The 19570-nt window shown below is 47.4% G+C and overlaps 2 protein-coding genes across 13 annotated transcripts in view; one reads left to right on the top strand and one right to left on the bottom strand.

The window, feature by feature from the left end:
- The window catches only part of ctc1 (CTS telomere maintenance complex component 1), a 14705-nt gene extending 7495 nt beyond the window's left edge, over positions 1-7210 (bottom strand). For 6 of the 10 annotated variants that reach the window (XM_080486257.1, XM_080486260.1, XM_080486264.1 and 3 more), the window contains exons 1-13: positions 7015-7210; positions 6583-6661; positions 6418-6493; positions 6113-6335; positions 5822-6054; positions 5590-5719; positions 5188-5520; positions 4987-5109; positions 4685-4917; positions 4426-4573; positions 4013-4212; positions 2823-2986; positions 2210-2245 (exon numbers count right to left, since the gene is read on the bottom strand). In XM_080486257.1, coding sequence (XP_080342383.1) covers positions 2210-2245; positions 2823-2986; positions 4013-4212; positions 4426-4573; positions 4685-4917; positions 4987-5109; positions 5188-5520; positions 5590-5719; positions 5822-6054; positions 6113-6335; positions 6418-6493; positions 6583-6661; positions 7015-7065 — 2029 coding nt within the window. In that variant the 5' untranslated portion in view covers positions 7066-7210. Of the gene's footprint in view, positions 1-2209; positions 2246-2822; positions 2987-4012; positions 4213-4425; positions 4574-4684; positions 4918-4986; positions 5110-5187; positions 5521-5589; positions 5720-5748; positions 6055-6112; positions 6336-6417; positions 6494-6582; positions 6662-7014 lie in introns of those variants that run through there. The other 4 variants (XM_080486262.1, XM_080486263.1, XM_080486265.1 and 1 more) reach the window with 2 other exon arrangements.
- Positions 7211-9618: 2408 nt separating this feature from the next.
- Positions 9619-17493, top strand: LOC308123682 (high mobility group protein B2-like). Of its 3 annotated transcripts, none has more exons than XR_013936244.1 (6): positions 9619-9770; positions 11187-11344; positions 12690-12841; positions 15836-16010; positions 16286-16480; positions 16602-17493. XR_013936244.1 is itself a non-coding variant. In XM_080486290.1 (5 exons), the coding sequence occupies exons 2-5, from the start codon at positions 11195-11197 to the stop codon at positions 16409-16411; spliced, it is 603 nt and encodes a 200-aa protein (XP_080342416.1). In that variant the 5' UTR covers positions 9619-9770; positions 11187-11194; the 3' UTR covers positions 16412-17493. The 3 variants fall into 3 exon arrangements, 1 of the variants encoding a protein (XP_080342416.1); XR_013936245.1 differs by having other exon boundaries at positions 16286-16754; positions 17223-17493; XM_080486290.1 differs by having other exon boundaries at positions 16286-17493.
- The last annotated feature ends 2077 nt before the right edge of the window (positions 17494-19570 follow it).

Here is a 19570-nt window from a genome sequence, read left to right as displayed (position 1 = left end):
TTTTCAGTGACGGAACCGATCCGATCCAGTATCGGGTTCTATTATCAACGTAATTCACAGATCAGATATTTCCGATCCAGCCTGCGGAGGTTCCTCATCCAGGAATTCCGTTGATATTAGAACCCGATACTGGATCGGCCTGGTCTGCTCCATGATCCTGGTCTGCTCCATGATCCTGGTCTGCTCCAGGATCCTGGTCTGCTCCATGATCCTGGTCTGCTCCAGGATCCTGGTCTGCTCCATGATCCTGGTCTGCTTCATGATCCTGGTCTGCTCCAGGATCCTGGTCTGCTCCACGATCCTGGTCTGCTCCATGATCCTGGTCTGATCCATGATCCTGGTCTGCTCCAGGATCCTGGTCTGCTCCACGATCCTGGTCTGCTTCATGGTCCTGGTCTGATCCATGATCCTGGTCTGCTCCAGGATCCTGGTCTGCTCCACGATCCTGGTCTGCTCCATGATCCTGGTCTGCTCCATGATCCTGGTCTGCTTATGATCCTGGTCTGCTCCAGGATCCTGGTCTGATCCACGATCCTGGTCTGCTTCATGATCCTGGTCTGCTCCATGATCCTTGCTTCATGATCCAGTCCACAGTTTGCAGCCAGCGAGCAGGCTAGGGAAGTAGCACTGTGCTATCCAACTTTTCATGGCAACATGTTGCTGATTGGACGGATTTTAGTCTCACAACACCACAAAGCAACACAGCAACGTAGATGTTAGCAAAGCAACACAGCAACTTGGATGTTAGCAAAGCAACACAGCAACGTAGATGTTAGCAAAGCAACACAGCAACGTGGATGTTAGCAAAGCAACGCAGCAACGTGGATGTTAGCAAAGCAACACAGCAATGAGCATTGTTAGCAAAGCAACACAGCAACGTGGATGCTAGCAAAGCAACACAGCAACAATGTTAGCAAAGCAACGCAGCAACGTAGATGTTAGCAAAGCAACACAGCAACAATGTTAGCAAAGCAACACAGCAACGTGGATGTTAGCAAAGCAACGCAGCAACGTGGATGTTAGCAAAGCAACACAGCAATGAGCATTGTTAGCAAAGCAACACAGCAACGTGGATGTTAGCAAAGCAACACAGCAACTTGGATGTTAGCAAAGCAACACAGCAACGTGGATGTTAGCAAAGCAACGCAGCAACGTGGATGTTAGCAAAGCAACACAGCAATGAGCATTGTTAGCAAAGCAACACAGCAACGTGGATGCTAGCAAAGCAACACAGCAACAATGTTAGCAAAGCAACGCAGCAACGTGGATGTTAGCAAAGCAACACAGCAACAATGTTAGCAAAGCAACACAGCAACGTGGATGTTAGCAAAGCAACTCAGCAACGTGGATGTTAGCAAAGCAACACAGCAATGAGCATTGTTAGCAAAGCAACACAGCAACGTGGATGTTAGCAAAGCAACACAGCAACAATGTTAGCAAAGCAACACAGCAACGTGGATGTTAGCAAAGCAACACAGCAACGTAGATGTTAGCAAAGCAACACAGCAACGTGGATGTTAGCAAAGCAACGCAGCAACGTGGATGTTAGCAAAGCAACACAGCAACAAACAATGTTAGCAAAGCAACGCAGCAACGTGGATGTTAGCAAAGCAACACAGCAACAATGTTAGCAAAGCAACGCAGCAACGTGGATGTTAGCAAAGCAACACAGCAACAATGTTAGCAAAGCAACGCAGCAATGTGGATGTTAGCAAAGCAACACAGCAACGTGGATGTTAGCAAAGCAACACAGCAACAAACAATGTTAGCAAAGCAACGCAGCAACGTGGATGTTAGCAAAGCAACACAGCAACAATGTTAGCAAAGCAACGCAGCAATGTGGATGTTAGCAAAGCAACACAGCAACAATGTTAGCAAAGCAACGCAGCAACGTGGATGTTAGCAAAGCAACGCAGCAACGTGGATGTTATCAAAGCAACACAGCAACAATGTTAGCAAAGCAACGCAGCAATGTGGATGTTAGCAAAGCAACACAGCAATGTGGATGTTAGCAAAGCAACACAGCAACAAACAATGTTAGCAAAGCAACGCAGCAACGTGGATGTTAGCAAAGCAACACAGCAACAATGTTAGCAAAGCAACGCAGCAACGTGGATGTTAGCAAAGCAACGCAGCAACGTGAATGTTAGCAAAGCAACGCAGCAACGTGAATGTTAGCTCCTCCAGACTGTCAGCAGGCGATTCACACCTCCGTGAAGCTGCGTCCTCCTCCACGCTAAACTCCCTGGAAATAGTCCCAATGGTTGGAGCTGCGTTAAAGCTGGAAACATTGTGTTGCTGCTGCCTTGCTCAAGAGTTTCCCCAGGGATTAATAAAGTGATAGAAGTAGTTTATTGTGAGATGATGACGTCACGCAGACCCCCACATTGTCCACATGGAACTAAGATACTTTGATCTTTAATGTCCAGCCAGCATTAGTATAGTGACCCGGCCTGGTTTAGGGCTTTGATCTTTAATGTCCAGCCAGCATTAGTATAGTGACCCGGCCTGGTTTAGGGCTTTGATCAGCACAATGGACCAGCGGTTGTGGTGAACGATTACTAGACTGTAAGTCACAGTACTTCGTAAGTTTACTACTGTAATTGAAATAAAAGATAAATAAACTGTCTTTCATATTAATACATACTTCATTCTACTTTATCTTAACATAAGCCTCGCTAATAAGAAAGAACAATTTATGTAGAATAAACCTGATATAGTTTAATATAATACACATTGATTTATTGTTTGTTTGTTGAAAAATACATGAGAAGAGAACTGTGTGTGTGTGTGTGTGTGTGTGTGTGTGTGTGTGTGTGTACCGATCCAGGCCGTGTTGAACAGCGCCCCTTGACCTCCGCCGTCAGGGTGGCTGGTTTCCGTGACGACGCAGGAGACGACCCCCGACCCGTCGGAGAGCTGCAGAGCGACGTCAGACGTCTGGGACGGGAGCTGCAATACACCCACCAGCAGCAGGGGGCGCCGTCTGAGCAGAACCAGAACCAGAACCTCTCACACACTGGAACCAAGCAGCAAGTCAAACGTTGTGAACTGTGTTTGTAGTACAGGTGTACCTGTCTAAACACAGTACACGGGTGCAGCCAGTAGTGGGCGCTAGAGTTCCAGCAGAAACTTCATGAAACAGAACCGACATCTTCAGGGTAGAAACATGATCTCCTCATATAAAGTATCCTGTCTGCAAAGTACAAGAGTTTTACTGTCTGGTCATGTGTATAGTTTGTTGTTATGGTGTCTGCTGCTAGTCCCACCAGAAACTAAATAGGGAAGAAATCATGGTGGCTCGTTTCCATGGCAACCAAAATACATTCAGACAAAAAAGTACGTATTTCTATTTTAATTCATCAAAAGAAAATTCCATTTACCGGTCATGATAATCTCATTACCCGTCATGGTAATCTCATTACCCGTCATGATAATTTCATTACTGGTCATGATAATCTAATTACTGGTCATGATAATCTCATAACCGGTCATGGTAATCTCATTACCCGTCATGATAATCTCATTACCCGTCATGGTAATCTCATTACCCGTCATGATAATCTCATTACTGGTCATGGTAATATCATTAACAGTCATGATAATCTCATGACCAGTCAAGATAATCTCATTACCGGCCATGATAATCTCATTACTGGTCGAGATAATATCATTACCCGTCATGGTAATCTCATTACCTGTCATGATAATCTCATTACTGGTCATGGTAATATCATTAACAGTCATGATAATCTCATGACCAGTCAAGATAATCTCATTACCAATCTCATTACCGGTCATGGTAATCTCATTACCAGTCATGATAATCTCATGACCAGTCAAGATAATCTCATTACCGGTCATGATAATCTCATTGCTGGTCACGATAATCTCATTACTGGTCATGGTAATCTCATTAACAGTCGTGACAATCTCATTACCAGTCGTGATAATCTCATTACCGGTCATGGTAATATCATTACCAGTCATGATAATCTCATCAGCAGATTACCTGTGAGCATCTCCGTCCTTGGGGTCAGAGGTCAGGGTTCTGCAGGACCAGGACAGGGCGGCGTTAATCTGGGACCTGGTCAGACTAGGACCATCAGAGGACAGCAGAGACTGGAGAGACATGGTGGACCAGACGTCCTGCAGGGACACCAGCAGCTCTGAGACACTGATGTACTGATGGACGGATGAGTCCACGCTGTACTGTGGAGGACATGAGAGAGGACACCAGAGGACATCCGAGGATGAGAGAGGACATGACATGACGAGAGAGGACACCAGAGGACATGAGAGACGACAAGAGAGGACATGATAGGACACCAGAGGACATTAGAGGATGAGAGAGGACATGACTGGATGAGAGAGGAGACCAGAGGATATGAGAGAGGACAAGAGAGGACAGTGAAAGAGGCTTACCTGAGTCAGAGGACAGGTGTGGGACTCTTCCAGCATCTCAGAGTAAATATCTCTGTGTCCTTGTCCTCTCTGTCCCCGCAGAGTCTCCATCAGTCTCCAGGACAGAAGACAGACACACTGCTGCTGCCGCAAGACTGCCGGGACCAGGCTGAGAGACAGACAGGCGGGGTGAGACAGACAGACAGGCAGGGTGAGACAGACAGACAGGGTGAGACAGACAGGCAGGCAGGGTGAGACAGACAGGCAGGGTGAGACAGACCTCTGCGCCAGCCGGGAGCTCAGGTGACACGCCCACAGGTAATCAGACAGGTTGCGGTTTGTCTGCAGCAGTAACCGTGGTAACGCTCCGTCTCCGGGACAGCGGGTGGAGGACGAAGAAGCCCCGCCCACGCCGCTGAAGGCCGTGACTGTGAGGCTGGTGCGCAGGCAGGCGCAAAGCATGCTGGGAGGCAGGTCTGGACAGGGACGGAGCAGGACGTGGACGTGACGCAGCTGAGGACCAAGACCAAGATTATGTTAATGAGCCGGGGAACGGCCAATCACAACACAGCGTGGTCTCACCTCCACTCTGTCGCCTGCTCGCAGGCTCCGCCTCCCCCTCGGCTGATAGGCCAGACACAGACCGACCCTCCCGTCCATCACGTAGAGCCCCGCCCCCTCGCTTACCACCTCCGTCACCGTGCCCTGTCAGAGGAGGGGCACACAGAGGTCCAATCAGAGCGCAGTGTTCAGGCGTCCAATCACAGCGCAGCGTCCTCTCACCTGGTAACTGATGACTCTGGAGGTTTTCATCCTCACACCTGATTGGCCGGAGTCTTTGTCAGGCTCCGCCCCCTCGCAGTCTGTCCTGTCATCATGTGACATCATCAGGAGGGGCGTGTCCGGCTGGGAGTCCAAGTGTGTGTCACAGTGTGCAGGAGTGTGTGTGTCACAGTGTGCAGGAGTGTGTGTGTAGTCAGTGTGTAGCTCCGAGCGCTCGGTCACACACAGGATGTTGTTTCCTCTCCAGCCTCGCAGCACACACACACGCAGCGCCGTCACACACACACGGAGTCCAACACGCAGACACGGAAACCATGGCAACTGTCTGCTCTCCTGTAAACACACAACACGTTAACACAACACGTTAACACAACACACACACATGCAGAAACACACACACACCTTGACGAGGACCGGCAGCGTCACGTCGTCCTCCGTCAGGCTCCAGCAGAAGAAGCTGATTCCTGAGACGACCAGCAGGGGGCAGACCCAGCCCACCTCGCCACACACAGACATCCGCTGACCTTTGACCCTGAGGCAGACACACAGACATCCGCTGACCTTTGACCCTGAGGCAGACACACAGACATCCACTGACCTTTGACCCTCACAGATCAGAGGTCACATGACTAACCTGTTCTGAAGAAAGCTCAAGGCCTCTCGAACCCCCACTGCTCCGCTAAGCCCCGCCTCTTGTCCGGGACCAGCAGCCAATCCCTGCGCAGCGTGGCTACTCAGCAGGACCGGAGGACCAATCAGCTCCAGGTGACCTCTGTCCTTGTCCCGCCCCGCGGCATCATGGGGGATGTAGTTCCAGTGACGGAGGAAGACGGGACGGTGGAGCCACCGAGGACAGGGAGACAGGCACTGTAGAGACAGACAGGTGAGACACAGACAGGTGTAGAGGAACAGGAAGTGGTCTCACCTCACACTGAACGCTGCCACTGCTGTCCATCAGCCTCCACTGTCCGTCCCGCCCCTCAGTCAAACGGCCAATCAGGAGCAAGTTGACCCGGCGGAGTGCTGTCTGCTCTGGCACTGAAAGCTCCGCCTCCCGGACCCATGCTCGATGCTGATTGGTGCTCCAGGACAGGTTACTGACACAGGACAGGTGCTGCTGTGAGACAAGCTCGGAGACAGACAGAGGCCTGGAAGACAGGCAGGAGGAGGGCAGACAGGTGTGAGACCACGTCAGGTGACTTGTTGGCGTGATGACATCATCATGTGTACCTGTAGCTGACAGGTAGAGAGTGGGCGGAGCCAAACTTCTCCTGGACGCTCTGGACAGCGGACACAGTGAGAGACTCTGAAAGGAGACAGTGTGTCAGCTCTCTCACACACACACACACACACACACACACACACACACACACACACACACACACACACACACACCTGCTTTCTGTGAGGGGGCGGGGCCACAGCTCAGGTGTTCTGCGACGAAGGTGAAGAAGTTCTTCAACCAGACAGACTCCTGAAGACGAGAATCCAAACTGAGCCAATCGATGGCAGAGCGAACAAGAACAGAGTCCACGACCTCACAGAGACGATCAACAGTCACACGAGGACAGAGACACCTTGAAATTTAACTCTAACTAGTAACTACACGACGAAGTGTTCAAAAGTCCCGGACACCAGTGGCTCCGGGACACCGTCTAACACGGACACCTTCTAACACGGACACCAGTGGCTCCGGGACACCGTCTAACACGGACACCTTCTAACACGGACACCAGTGGCTCCGGGACACCGTCTAACACGGACACCTTCTAACACGGACACCAGTGGCTCCAGGACACCGGGTCGCGGTGTTCCGGCTCTACTCACAGCGTCGCTGCGGGGTTTGAAGAGCTCCAGCAGCCGCTGCTCGGGCTCCATGTGCGGCCTCAGGACCGGGAGATCCCGGTAATCCAGCTTCGGTAAACAAGCTCCAAGACTCCCGCTGAAACCCTTCAAACTACTTCCTGTTCTTGGACCGGAAGTTCCACGGTGTTGGAGCGGCGGCGCCCTCTGCTGGTCCTCTGGGTGTATGACCCGGCGGTGCTGGTCCAGGCCCGGATCCCATTCTGCTTTAATTTGGGGTCAAATCTTCTCTCATCTTCAGATTTGCTTCAACTCATCTCGTCACATTTCCAAGTTGTTGATTCACTAGTTCCTGAAGTTAACTTGGATTTTCTCTCATTTCTTATTTTCTTCTCATATTTTGGTATTTTGATGATTTGTCCTCTTCGGAGCTGGAGAACTGTTCTCCATATGAAATAGAATTTCTCTCTTATTTGTTCTTCGAGGTGACGATCATTCAGGAACCGTTTCCAAGACAACGTTTCAAGTGAAAACCTAAAACGTCAGTTGCAGTTTGGGGCCTGTTTCCATGACAACAGTGTTCAGAGTCACTGAAACACTCTGACTCCGTCTCCGTGGAAACGGGGAACATTTCAACAGAAACGGCAGAAACGATGTAGTTTTCCTGTTGGTCCACTAGTTGGTGCTGTTGTTAGTTTTAGTACTGAAAACACACACACACACACACACACACACACACACACACACACACACACACACACACACACACACACACACAGCAGAGAACAATGAGCTCTAAACATCAACGATTGTTATTATGGTGACTGTCAAAATAAAAGTACCAAGTTGGATTGTTATTATGGTGACTGTCAAAATAAAAGTACCAAGTTGGTTTGTTATTACGGTGACTGTCAAAATAAAACTACCAAGTTGGACTGTTATTACGATGACTGTCAAAATAAAACTACCAAGTTGGTTTGTTATTATGGTGACTGTCAAAATAAAACTACCAAGTTGGATTGTTATTATGGTGACTGTCAAAATAAAACTACCCAGTTGGATTTTTATTATGGTGACTGTCAAAATAAAAGTACCAAGTTGGTTTGTTATTACGGTGACTGTCAAAATAAAACTACCAAGTTGGACTGTTATTATTGTGACTGTCAAAATAAAACTACCAAGTTGGATTGTTATTACGGTGACTGTCAAAATAAAACTACCAAGTTGGATTGTTATTATGGTGACTGTCAAAATAAAACTACCAAGTTGGATTATTTTGAGGTGACTGTCAAAATAAAACCACCAAGTTGGTTTGTTATTACGATGACTGTCAAAATAAAACTACCAAGTTGGATTGTTATTATGGTGACTGTCAAAATAAAACCACCAAGTTGGATTGTTATTATGGTGACTGTCAAAATAAAAGTACCAAGTTGGATTGTTATTATGGTGACTGTCAAAATAAAACCACCAAATTAGGTTGTTATTACGATGACTGTCAAAATAAAACTACCAAGTTGGTTTGTTATTATGGTGACTGTCAAAATAAAACTACCAAGTTGGTTTGTTATTATGGTGACTGTCAAAATAAAACTACCAAGTTGGATTATTTTGACGTGACTGTCAAAATAAAACCACTAAGTTGGATCGTTATTACGGTGACTGTCAAAATAAAACCACCAAGTTGGTTTGTTATTACGGTGAGTATCAAGTAATAGTAATAATAGTCGAGTCAGGACGTTTTAAAGAAGTTGTGTTGTCAGTGTCTCTGAGCGCCATCGTCGTGGAAATGAGTCCTGGAGTCCCGCTCATCAATCTAATCTCTGATTTATCCTCCAAACACGTCAGAATAACGCAGGATTCTGTTTCTAACGTGTGGAAAGTGATCACGGTGTTGTTCACACGTAGCGTCGTGCATCAGACTGAAGGGATTGACTGATATCTGATTATGTTAATTAATCTGACCAGATGAAGCTAAAAGCATCAAAATCATTGAAAAAATCCCAAACTTTTCCTCCCATCATGAGATTGAAAACAAAGGTCAGATTACAGCTTCAGTTCAGCGTGTCCATGTGGAGGATGTGAAATCTGCTGCTCAGGATTGATTTGATTGTTTCAGGCTCAGTGTTTATTTAACTGCCATTTTTGACAAAGGAAAGAGGGACAGTTGAGCATTCCGGCGGCCGACGCCTCTGAGGCTGGGTGAAAGTGTCGGGGCAGCAGCGGGGGGGATCCATGAGGGGTAATTGATCAGATAATGACTCCAGTGAAGAGCCACAGCCTCAGAACCTGAACCGTTTCCATTATTCAGCCTCCGTCTTCTTCATCCCTTCACCGCGGCTCTCTCAAGCTCCGCCTCCACCACGCCTCTCATTGGCTCACAGCGCTGCCACGCAGAACAACCGCCCAATCTCACGCAGGCAGCCGGGCAAGCCCCGCCCATCTGTGAGAGTAGAACTCCCGCCCCAGGGGCGTCGCTGTGTGGGCGGGGCGATGCGGAAACGGGGCTTTGAGGTACAGTCTCGTTGGCCAATCAAAGGAGAGCACAGTGTGTAGCCCCGCCCAGTACGGTCTTCCGCGTCCCCGCCCCCTCAATGAGAATAACCGGTGGGGGCGGGGCTTGGGGGCGGGGCTGCGCTCGAGCTCGACCCAGTTTGAAAGTGAACCAACGGCTCCAGTCTCCGCTTCAGCCCCCAAACAACAACAACAAGACCCCGACAACCGAGCCCCGAAACCCGGTCACAGTCTGCTGCTGCGCCCGCCGCCGGCCCTCCGAACGAGTGAGTAGGTTACTGCGCGCCACGCGCGGCGGGTTATCGGGGTGATGTAGCGGGGGTGCCCCCGGGGAGTGAGCGGGCTCCGGTCCGCCGGCCGCGCTCCTCCACGGGGCTCACTGGTAAAAAAAAAAAAATCCGGGAATGACGCTGGAAAACGGGGATAAAATGGCCGCTGCGGCGGCGGGAGTGAGGCGGAGAGGCGGCCCGCGGGCCCCCGGAGCCCCTCCGTGCCCGCCCGGTGGGGACTGACTCAGACGTGTCGCTGTAAACACGAAACGCCCATTTTGGAGCGTGAATGCCGGGAAATAGCCGCGTCCCCCCGCGCAGCGTCTCTCTCCAGAGCGTAGCCGCAGCCCGCCGGAGAAAGTGCGCAGCTGCAGAACGGACTCCGTTGTTCCGTTGCAGCGCGGGCCCGCCGCAGCTCGAGGCGCCGCCGCGGTGCACAATGAAACCCGCTAAAAGGTGCGGGGAGCGTCGGGGCGCTGAGGAGCGGCGCTGCGGGGCGGCGGGCGGTTCTCTGCCGGGCTGCGAGCCGCCGCTGGGAGGAAGGGGGGGGCTCCGCTCCGCAGAGGGCGGGAAGCAAATGGTGGCCCATTGTTCTGCGGGAGCTAGCCTGCTAGCGGCGGAGCTCACTGCAGCAGCGGGGCCCGGAGCGGCCGCACGCGGCGAGTCGCCTGCCGCTGCACCCCCCCACCGCACCGGGGCGCCCGGCCGGGACCCGGAGCGGCTCGGCTCCGGCTGCACGGAGGCTCCAGCCCGGGATCCACGGGTCTCCCCCGGTAGAGAAAATGGATCCCAGCCTGCTCTTTGTTACCCAGCCTGGGAGGAAGCTCGGGTCCTCGGCCGCGGGGCTCCGGAGCCTCGGCCTCCTCCCCCCCGGCCCCGGAGTCCCGCAGAGGACCCCCGCCTCCGCCTGGACCATTTCAATCAACATTGTGAAGAAATGCAGACATTCAGGTTCAGGGGTTCTGCAGGTTCAACCAACATCATTTTATCTCTGCTTTTCAACTTTTTCACATTTTTCTCAGATCCTTTGTTTCATGTCCAGAAATAAAAACGTCTCCACCTCTGACCTGCTGCTTCTTCCTCCACAATAAAGTCCATGTGTCCTGGTTCTGGGAAGGGAAAGCTTCATCTGGGTTGAGACACTGTGATAAAGTGTTTAAAACCTCCTGGAGGGACGAAGTGGTCCGTCTTCACACCTGTTTTACATCCCTCACTGTCTTCACTCTCTCCTCATCTGTCTCACTGTCTTCACTCTCCTTGTCTGTCTCACTGTCTTCACTCTCCTTGTCTGTCTCACTGTCTTCCCTCTCTCCTCATCTGTCTCACTGTCTTCACTCTCCTCGTCTGTCTCACTGTCTTCACATCTGTTCACTGTGTCTCGTCCTCCGTCTCACCATCTCCTCTGTCCTTCAGGCGCCACTATGATGCGTAAAGACGTCAACAAGCCGAAGGGGAAGACGTCGGCGTACGCCTTCTTCGTGCAGACGTGTCGGGAGGAACACCGGAAGAAAAACCCTGAGCAGTCGGTCAACTTCGCTGAGTTCTCCAAGAAGTGCTCCGAGAGATGGAAGGTGAGGCCACCAGGACCCCTGGGGAGGGTCTGTCAGGTCCTGGACCCCTGGTGAGGGGGTCTGTCAGGTCCTGGACCCATGGGGAGAATCTGTCAGGTCCTTCAGACTGACTCTGCTCATCCTGGATCGTTAAAAGACGTCAGACACACTGACTGGTGTAGTTAGTCTGCTGAGCCACAAGGGGGCGCTGTTCCTTGTTTCAGCAATGAAACCACAGACGTGTGCAGAGAAGGAAGCTCTATAAACATTAACGATGAAGAGAACCAACGTTCTAGTGAACTGAAGAGGAATCGGATACTATCAGAGTCGACGATAAAACAACCGACGTAGATCGACAGAACCAGGACGGTGGTCCTCCAGGACCAGGACTGTGATTCTCCTCCAGGACCAGGACTGTTGTCCTCCTCCAAGACCAGGATGGTGGTTCTCCTCCAGGATCAGGATGGTGTGGTTCTCCTCCAGGACCAGGACAGTAGTTCTCCAGGACTGTGGTTCCTCTTCCAGGACCAGGACGATGGTTCTCCAGGACTGTGGTTCATCCTCCAGGACCAGGACAGTGGTTCTCTTCCAGGATCAGGATGGTGTGGTTCTCCTCCAGGACCAGGATGGTGTGGTTCTCCTCCAGGACCAGGATGTTGGTTCTCCAGGACCAGGATGTTGGTTCTCCAGGACCAGGATGTTGGTTCTCCAGGACCAGGACGGTGCAGTTCTCCTCCAGGACCAGGACAGTGCGTCTCCTCCAGGACCAGGACGGTGGTTCTTTTCCAGGACCAGGATGGTGGTTCTTTTCCAGGATCAGGATGGTGGTTCTCCTCCAGGACCAGGACAGTGCGTCTCCTCCAGGACCAGGACGGTGTGGGTCTCCTTCAGTATGGTGGTCCTCCAGGAATGGACACCCCAGATTTTATAGCCCTGGACGTAGACTCGGTCCAGACCAGCAGCAGTGATCCAGATCTTCATGTAGACGTATCGGATTAGAAAGCTTTTCTTCACTTTGATCACCAGTCAGCAAATCAGAGCTCTGCAGGCCACGCCCACAAAATCACAACAGGCCACGCCCACAAAATCACAACAGGCCACGCCCACAGAGAGAGGGGGAAAGTTTCTGTGATGTTTCCCCTGGTGACGCCCCCCGTGGGGGGGGGTAAAGTTCCCCCGGTGATGGGGGATAAAATAATAATTGTTGTTACCGTATAATTACAATATTTGTATTATTGTTATTGTGTTCCTGTTATGGGGGGGGCTCTGCAGAAATTTTGATCTGTGTGTGTGTGTGTGTGTGTGTGTGTGTGTGTGTGTGTGTGTGTGTGTGTGTGTGTGTGTGTGTGTGTGTGTGTGTGTGCAGGGTCTGTCTCCCAGTGATAAGAAGTGTTTTGAAGACATGGCCAAAGCAGACAAGGTGCGCTACAACCGGGAGATGAGAGACTACGTCCCCCCTAAAGGTTTTGGAAAGAGGGGCCGCAAGAGGAAAGACCCCAACGCCCCCAAGAGACCCCCGTAAGTCCTGGACCAGGACCTGCTGTCCCCTACACAGCTGGTTCCTGATCCTGACCCCCCCAAGAGACCCCCATAAGTCCTGGACCAGGACCTGCTGTCCCCTCATTATATCATCACCTTATTAACATATCACCATATTGTCATTATTATATCACCATACTATCATTATGTTATCATTATAGTATCACCATATTATCATATCATCACCATATTATCATTATATCATCACCTTATTAACATATCACCATATTGTCATTATTATATCACCATACTATCATTATGTTATCATTATAGTATCACCATATTATCATATCATCACCATATTATCATTATATCATCACCTTATTAACATATCACCATATTGTCATTATTATATCACCATACTATCATTATGTTATCATTATAGTATCACCATATTATCATATCATCACCATATTATCATTATATCATCACCTTATTAACATATCACCATATTGTCATTATTATATCACCATACTATCATTATGTTATTATTATAGTATCACCATATTTACATTATATCATCACCATACTATCATTATATCATCACCATGTAATTATATCATCACCATATCATCGCCATACTATCACCATATTATCATTATATCATCACCATGTTATATCATCACCATACTATCATTATGTTATCATTATATCATCACCATACTATCATTATATCATCACCATGTTATCATTATATCATCACCATACTATCACCATATTATCATTATAGTATCACCATATCATATCATCACCATACTATCATTATATCATCACCATGTTATATCATCACCATACTATCATTATGTTATCATTATATCATCACCATACTATCATTATATCATCACCATGTTATCATTATATCATCACCATACTATCACCATATTATCATTATAGTATCACCATATCATATCATCACCATACTATCATTATATCATCACCATGTTATCATTATATCATCACCATATTATCATTATATCATCACCATGTTATCATTATAGTATCACCATATTATCTTATCATCACCATATTATCATTATATCATCACCATACTATCATTATATCATCACCATACTATCATTATATCATCACCATGTAATTATATCATCACCATACTATCACCATATTATCATTATATCATCACCATGTTATCATTATAGTATCACCATATTATCATATCATCACCATATTATCATTATATCATCACCATGTTATCATTATATCATCACCATACTATCATTATATCATCACCATATTATCATATCATCACCATACTATCATTATATCATCACCATATTATCATATCATCGCCATACTATCACCATATTATCATTATATCATCACCATGTTATCATTATAGTATCACCATATTATCTTATCATCACCATATTATCATTATATCATCACCATACTATCATTATATCATCACCATGTAATTATATCATCACCATATTATCATATCATCGCCATACTATCACCATATTATCATTATATCATCACCATGTTATATCATCACCATACTATCATTATATCATCACCATACTATCATTATATCATCACTATTATCATATCATCGCCATACTATCACCATGTTATCATTATATCATCACCATACTATCATTATATCATCACCATACTATCATATCATCACCATATTATCATTATATCATCACCATGTTATCATTATATCACCATACTATCATATCATCACCATAGTATCATATCATCACCATGTTATCATTATAGTATCACCATACTATCATATCATCACCATATTATCATTATATCATCACCATATTATCATATCATCGCCATACTATCACCATATTATCATTATATCATCACCATGTTATCATTATAGTATCACCATATTATCTTATCATCACCATATTATCATTATATCATCACCATACTATCATTATATCATCACCATGTAATTATATCATCACCATATTATCATATCATCGCCATACTATCACCATATTATCATTATATCATCACCATGTTATATCATCACCATACTATCATTATATCATCACCACACTATCATATCATCGCCATACTATCATATCATCACCATGTTATCATTATATCACCATACTATCATGATATCATCACCATATTATCATATCATCACCATACTATCATTATATCATCACCATACTATCATTATATCATCGCCATACTATCATTATATCATCACCATACTATCATATCATCGCCATACTATCATTATATCATCGCCATACTATCATCATATCATCACCATACTATCATCATATCATCGCCATACTATCATTATATCATCGCCATACTATCATTATATAATCACCATGTTATCATTATATCATCACCATACTATCATATCATCACCATATTATCATTATATCATCACCATACTATCATATCATCACCATACTATCATATCATCGCCATACTATCATTATATCATCACCATACTATCATATCATCACCATACTATCATATCATCGCCATACTATCATTATATCATCGCCATACTATCATCATATCATCACCATGTTATATCATCACCATACTATCATTATATCATCACCACACTATCATATCATCGCCATACTATCATATCGCCATACTATCATATCATCACCATGTTATCATTATATCACCATACTATCATGATATCATCACCATATTATCATATCATCACCATACTATCATTATATCATCACCATACTATCATTATATCATCGCCATACTATCATTATATAATCACCATGTTATCATATCATCACCATACTATCATATCATCACCATATTATCATTATTTCATCACCATGTTATCATATCATCGCAATACTATCATTATATCATCGCCATACTATCATATCATCACCATACTATCATATCACCATGTTATCATATCATCACCATACTATCACCATTTTATCATCCCCATGTTATCGGCACTGACTGTGTGTGTGTATTCCCCTGCAGGTCAGCGTTCTTCGTGTTCTGCAGTGAGTACCGCCCCAGCGTGAAGCAGCAGTACCCGGGTCTGTCTATAGGGGACTGTGCCAAGAAGCTGGGCGAGATGTGGAGCAAACTGTCTCAGTCTGAGAAGCAGCCCTACGAGGAGAAGGCCCAGAAGCTACGAGAGAAGTACGACCAGGTGAGACTGGAGCCGGGGGGCGGGGCTGGAGCCGGAGCTGGGGGGGTGGGGCCGGAGCCGCGGGGTGGGGGGTGGGGCTGGAGCCGGAGCTGGGGGGGTGGGGCGGGGGGCGGGGCTGGAGCCGGAGCTGGGGGGGTGGGGCCAAAGCCGGGGGGCGGGGCTGGAGCCGGAGCTGGGGGGGTGGGGCCAAAGCCGGGGGGCGGGGCTGGGGGGGTGGGGCCGAAGCCGGGGGGCGGGGCCGGGGCCAGACACACACTCACACCCTGTGTCTGCAGGACATGCTGGCGTACCGTGGCGGAGGAACCTTCGCTCGTAACCCCGGATCTTCAGCTCAGGGAGGAGAGGAAGAGGAGGACGACGACGGAGAGGATGATGAAGAGGATGACGATGACGACGAGTAGAGACGACGAGCAGCTGAGAGAGAGAGAGAGAGAGTGTGTGTGTGTGTGAGAGCGAGTGTGTGTGTGTGTGTGTGAGAGAGAGAGAGAGCGAGTGTGTGTGTGTGTGTGAGAGCGAGAGAGTGTGTGTGTGTGTGTGTGTGTGTGAGAGAGAGGGAGAGCGAGTGTGTGTGTGTGTGAGAGAGCGAGAGAGTGTGTGTGTGTGTGAGAGCGAGAGAGTGTGTGTGTGTGTGTGTGTGTGTGAGAGCGAGAGAGTGTGTGTGTGTGAGAGAGAGAGAGTGTGTGTGTGTGAGAGCGAGAGTGTGTGAGTGTGAGAGAGAGAGAGTGTGTGTGTGAGAGAGAGAGAGTGTGTGAGTGTGAGAGAGCGAGAGAGTGTGTGTGTGTGAGAGCGAGAGTGTGTGAGTGTGAGAGAGCGAGAGAGTGTGTGTGTGAGAGCGAGAGAGTGTGTGTGTGTGAGAGCGAGAGAGTGTGTGTGTGTGTGAGAGAGAGAGTGTGTGTGTGTGTGAGAGAGAAACGGACAGTGTGTTTCAGAGTGACGGAGGGAAGAAGAGGGTGAGAATAACTAACTCCTGACTGGTAAGTTAAAGAACCAGGACTAAAAGAACCAGAATTTAAAGAACCAGGACTAAAAGAACCAGAATTTAAAGAACCAGGAGTAAAAGAACCAGAACTTAAAGAACCAGGACTGACTTGTCTTCTCTAGACGAGTCACTCTGAAACACCGTTTGTTTGTGTGTGTGTGTGTGTGTGTGTGTGTGTGTGTGTGTGTGTGTGTGTGTGTGTGTGTGTGTGTGTGTGTGTGTGTGAGAGAGAGTGAGGTCATCAGATGTGACACCAGATAGTACTGACCCCCCCGATTCACCTCACTGTTACCACGGTTACACCCCCCTCCCTGCCCCTCCTTTTGTGTTGCCATGGAAACCGCAGCCCTCCTTTCCTCCCCCCTCCCCCTCTTCTTCATCATCATCATCATCGAGTTGTTTTTTTATTTTCTTACTGGAGGTTTACGGAGCGTTTCTGTTGTTGTTCATGTCGAGTAGAAACTTCAACTTTTATAATAAAACCAGCAACTGAGGGAAAACACACTCCGTCTACTGTCCTCACTCCGTCTACTGTCCTCACTCCGTCTACTGTCCTCACTCTGTCTAGTGTCCTCGCTCTGTCTAGTGTCCTCGCTCCGTCTAGTGTCCTCCCTCTGTCTACTGTCCTCACTTTGTCTAGTGTCCTCACACCGTCTACTGTCCTCACTCCGTCTAGTGTCCTCACTCTGTCTAGTGTCCTCGCTCCGTCTAGTGTCCTCACTTCGTCTGCAGCGTCCTCACACACAGAAACCTGCAGAACCAGAGGAAGAACCTGCAGAACCAGCTGAGGCGGAACCTGCAGAATCAGAGGAAGAACCTGCAGAACTAGCGAAGGAGGAACCTGCAGAACCAGAGGAAGAACCTGCAGAACCAGCTGAGGCGGAACCTGCAGAATCAGAGGAAGAACCTGCAGAACTAGCGAAGAAGGAACCTGCAGAACCAGGGGTCTAGTCTGGTATTTGAAGTCTGTTGAATCCCCAGCAGTTTGAACAGAAATGGGTTTGACCTGCAGTGAGCTGGTTTGTCCACCAGGTGGCAGCAGTGACCAATTCAACTTTAGCTCTAAATCACATCAACCAACATCTCAGAACCTCTTACAATGATAGAGAACAACAGAACCCAACTAAACCTTCCAGAACCTCTTACAATGATAGAGAACAACAGAACCCAACTAAACCTTCCAGAACCTCTTACAATGATAGAGAACAACAGAACCCAACTAAACCTTCCAGAACCTCTTACAATGATAGAGAACAACAGAACCCAACTAAACCTTCCAGAGCCTCTTACAATGATAGAGAACAACAGAACCCAACTAAACCTTCCAGAACCTCTTACAATGATAGAGAACAACAGAACCCAACTAAACCTTCCAGAACCTCTTACAATGATAGAGAACAACAGAACCCAACTAAACCTTCCAGAACCTCTTACAATGATAGAGAACAACAGAACCCAACTAAACCTTCCAGAGCCTCTTACAATGATAGAGAACCACAGAACCCAACTAAACCTTCCAGAACCTCTTACAATGATAGAGAACAACAGAACCCAACTAAACCTTCCAGAACCTCTTACAATGATAGAGAACCGCAGAACCCAACTAAACCTTCCAGAACCTCTTACAATGATAGAGAACAACAGAACCCAACTAAACCTTCCAGAACCTCTTACAATGATGGAGAACAACAGAACCCAACTAAACCTTCCAGAACCTCTTACAATGATAGAGAACAACAGAACCCAACTAAACCTTCCAGAACCTCACAATGATAGAGAACAACAGAACCCAACTAAACCTTCCAGAACCTCTTACAATGATAGAGAACAACAGAACCCAACTAAACCTTCCAGAACCTCTTACAATGATAGAGAACCACAGAACCCAACTAAACCTTCCAGAACCTCTTACAATGATAGAGAACAACAGAACCCAACTAAACCTTCCAGAACCTCTTACAATGATAGAGAACAACAGAACCCAACTAAACCTTCCAGAACCTCTTACAATGATAGAGAACAACAGAACCCAACTAAACCTTCCAGAACCTCTTACAATGATAGAGAACAACAGAACCCAACTAAACCTTCCAGAACCTCTTACAATGATAGAGAACAACAGAACCCAACTAAACCTTCCAGAACCTCTTACAATGATGGAGAACAACAGAACCCAACTAAACCTTCCAGAACCTCTTACAATGATAGAGAACAACAGAACCCAACTAAACCTTCCAGAACCTCTTACAATGATAGAGAACAACAGAACCCAACTAAACCTTCCAGAACCTCACAATGATAGAGAACAACAGAACCCAACTAAACCTTCCAGAACCTCTTACAATGATAGAGAACAACAGAACCCAACTAAACCTTCCAGAACCTCTTACAATGATAGAGAACCACAGAACCCAACTAAACCTTCCAGAACCTCTTACAATGATAGAGAACAACAGAACCCAACTAAACCTTCCAGAACCTCTTACAATGATAGAGAACAACAGAACCCAACTAAACCTTCCAGAACCTCTTACAATGATAGAGAACCACAGAACCCTACTAAACCTTCCAGAACCTCTTA

This window comes from Lipophrys pholis (assembly GCF_963383615.2).
Source record: "Lipophrys pholis genome assembly, chromosome: 18".
NCBI lineage: Eukaryota > Metazoa > Chordata > Actinopteri > Blenniiformes > Blenniidae > Lipophrys > Lipophrys pholis.
This window is presented reverse-complemented; position numbering and strand designations above follow the sequence as displayed.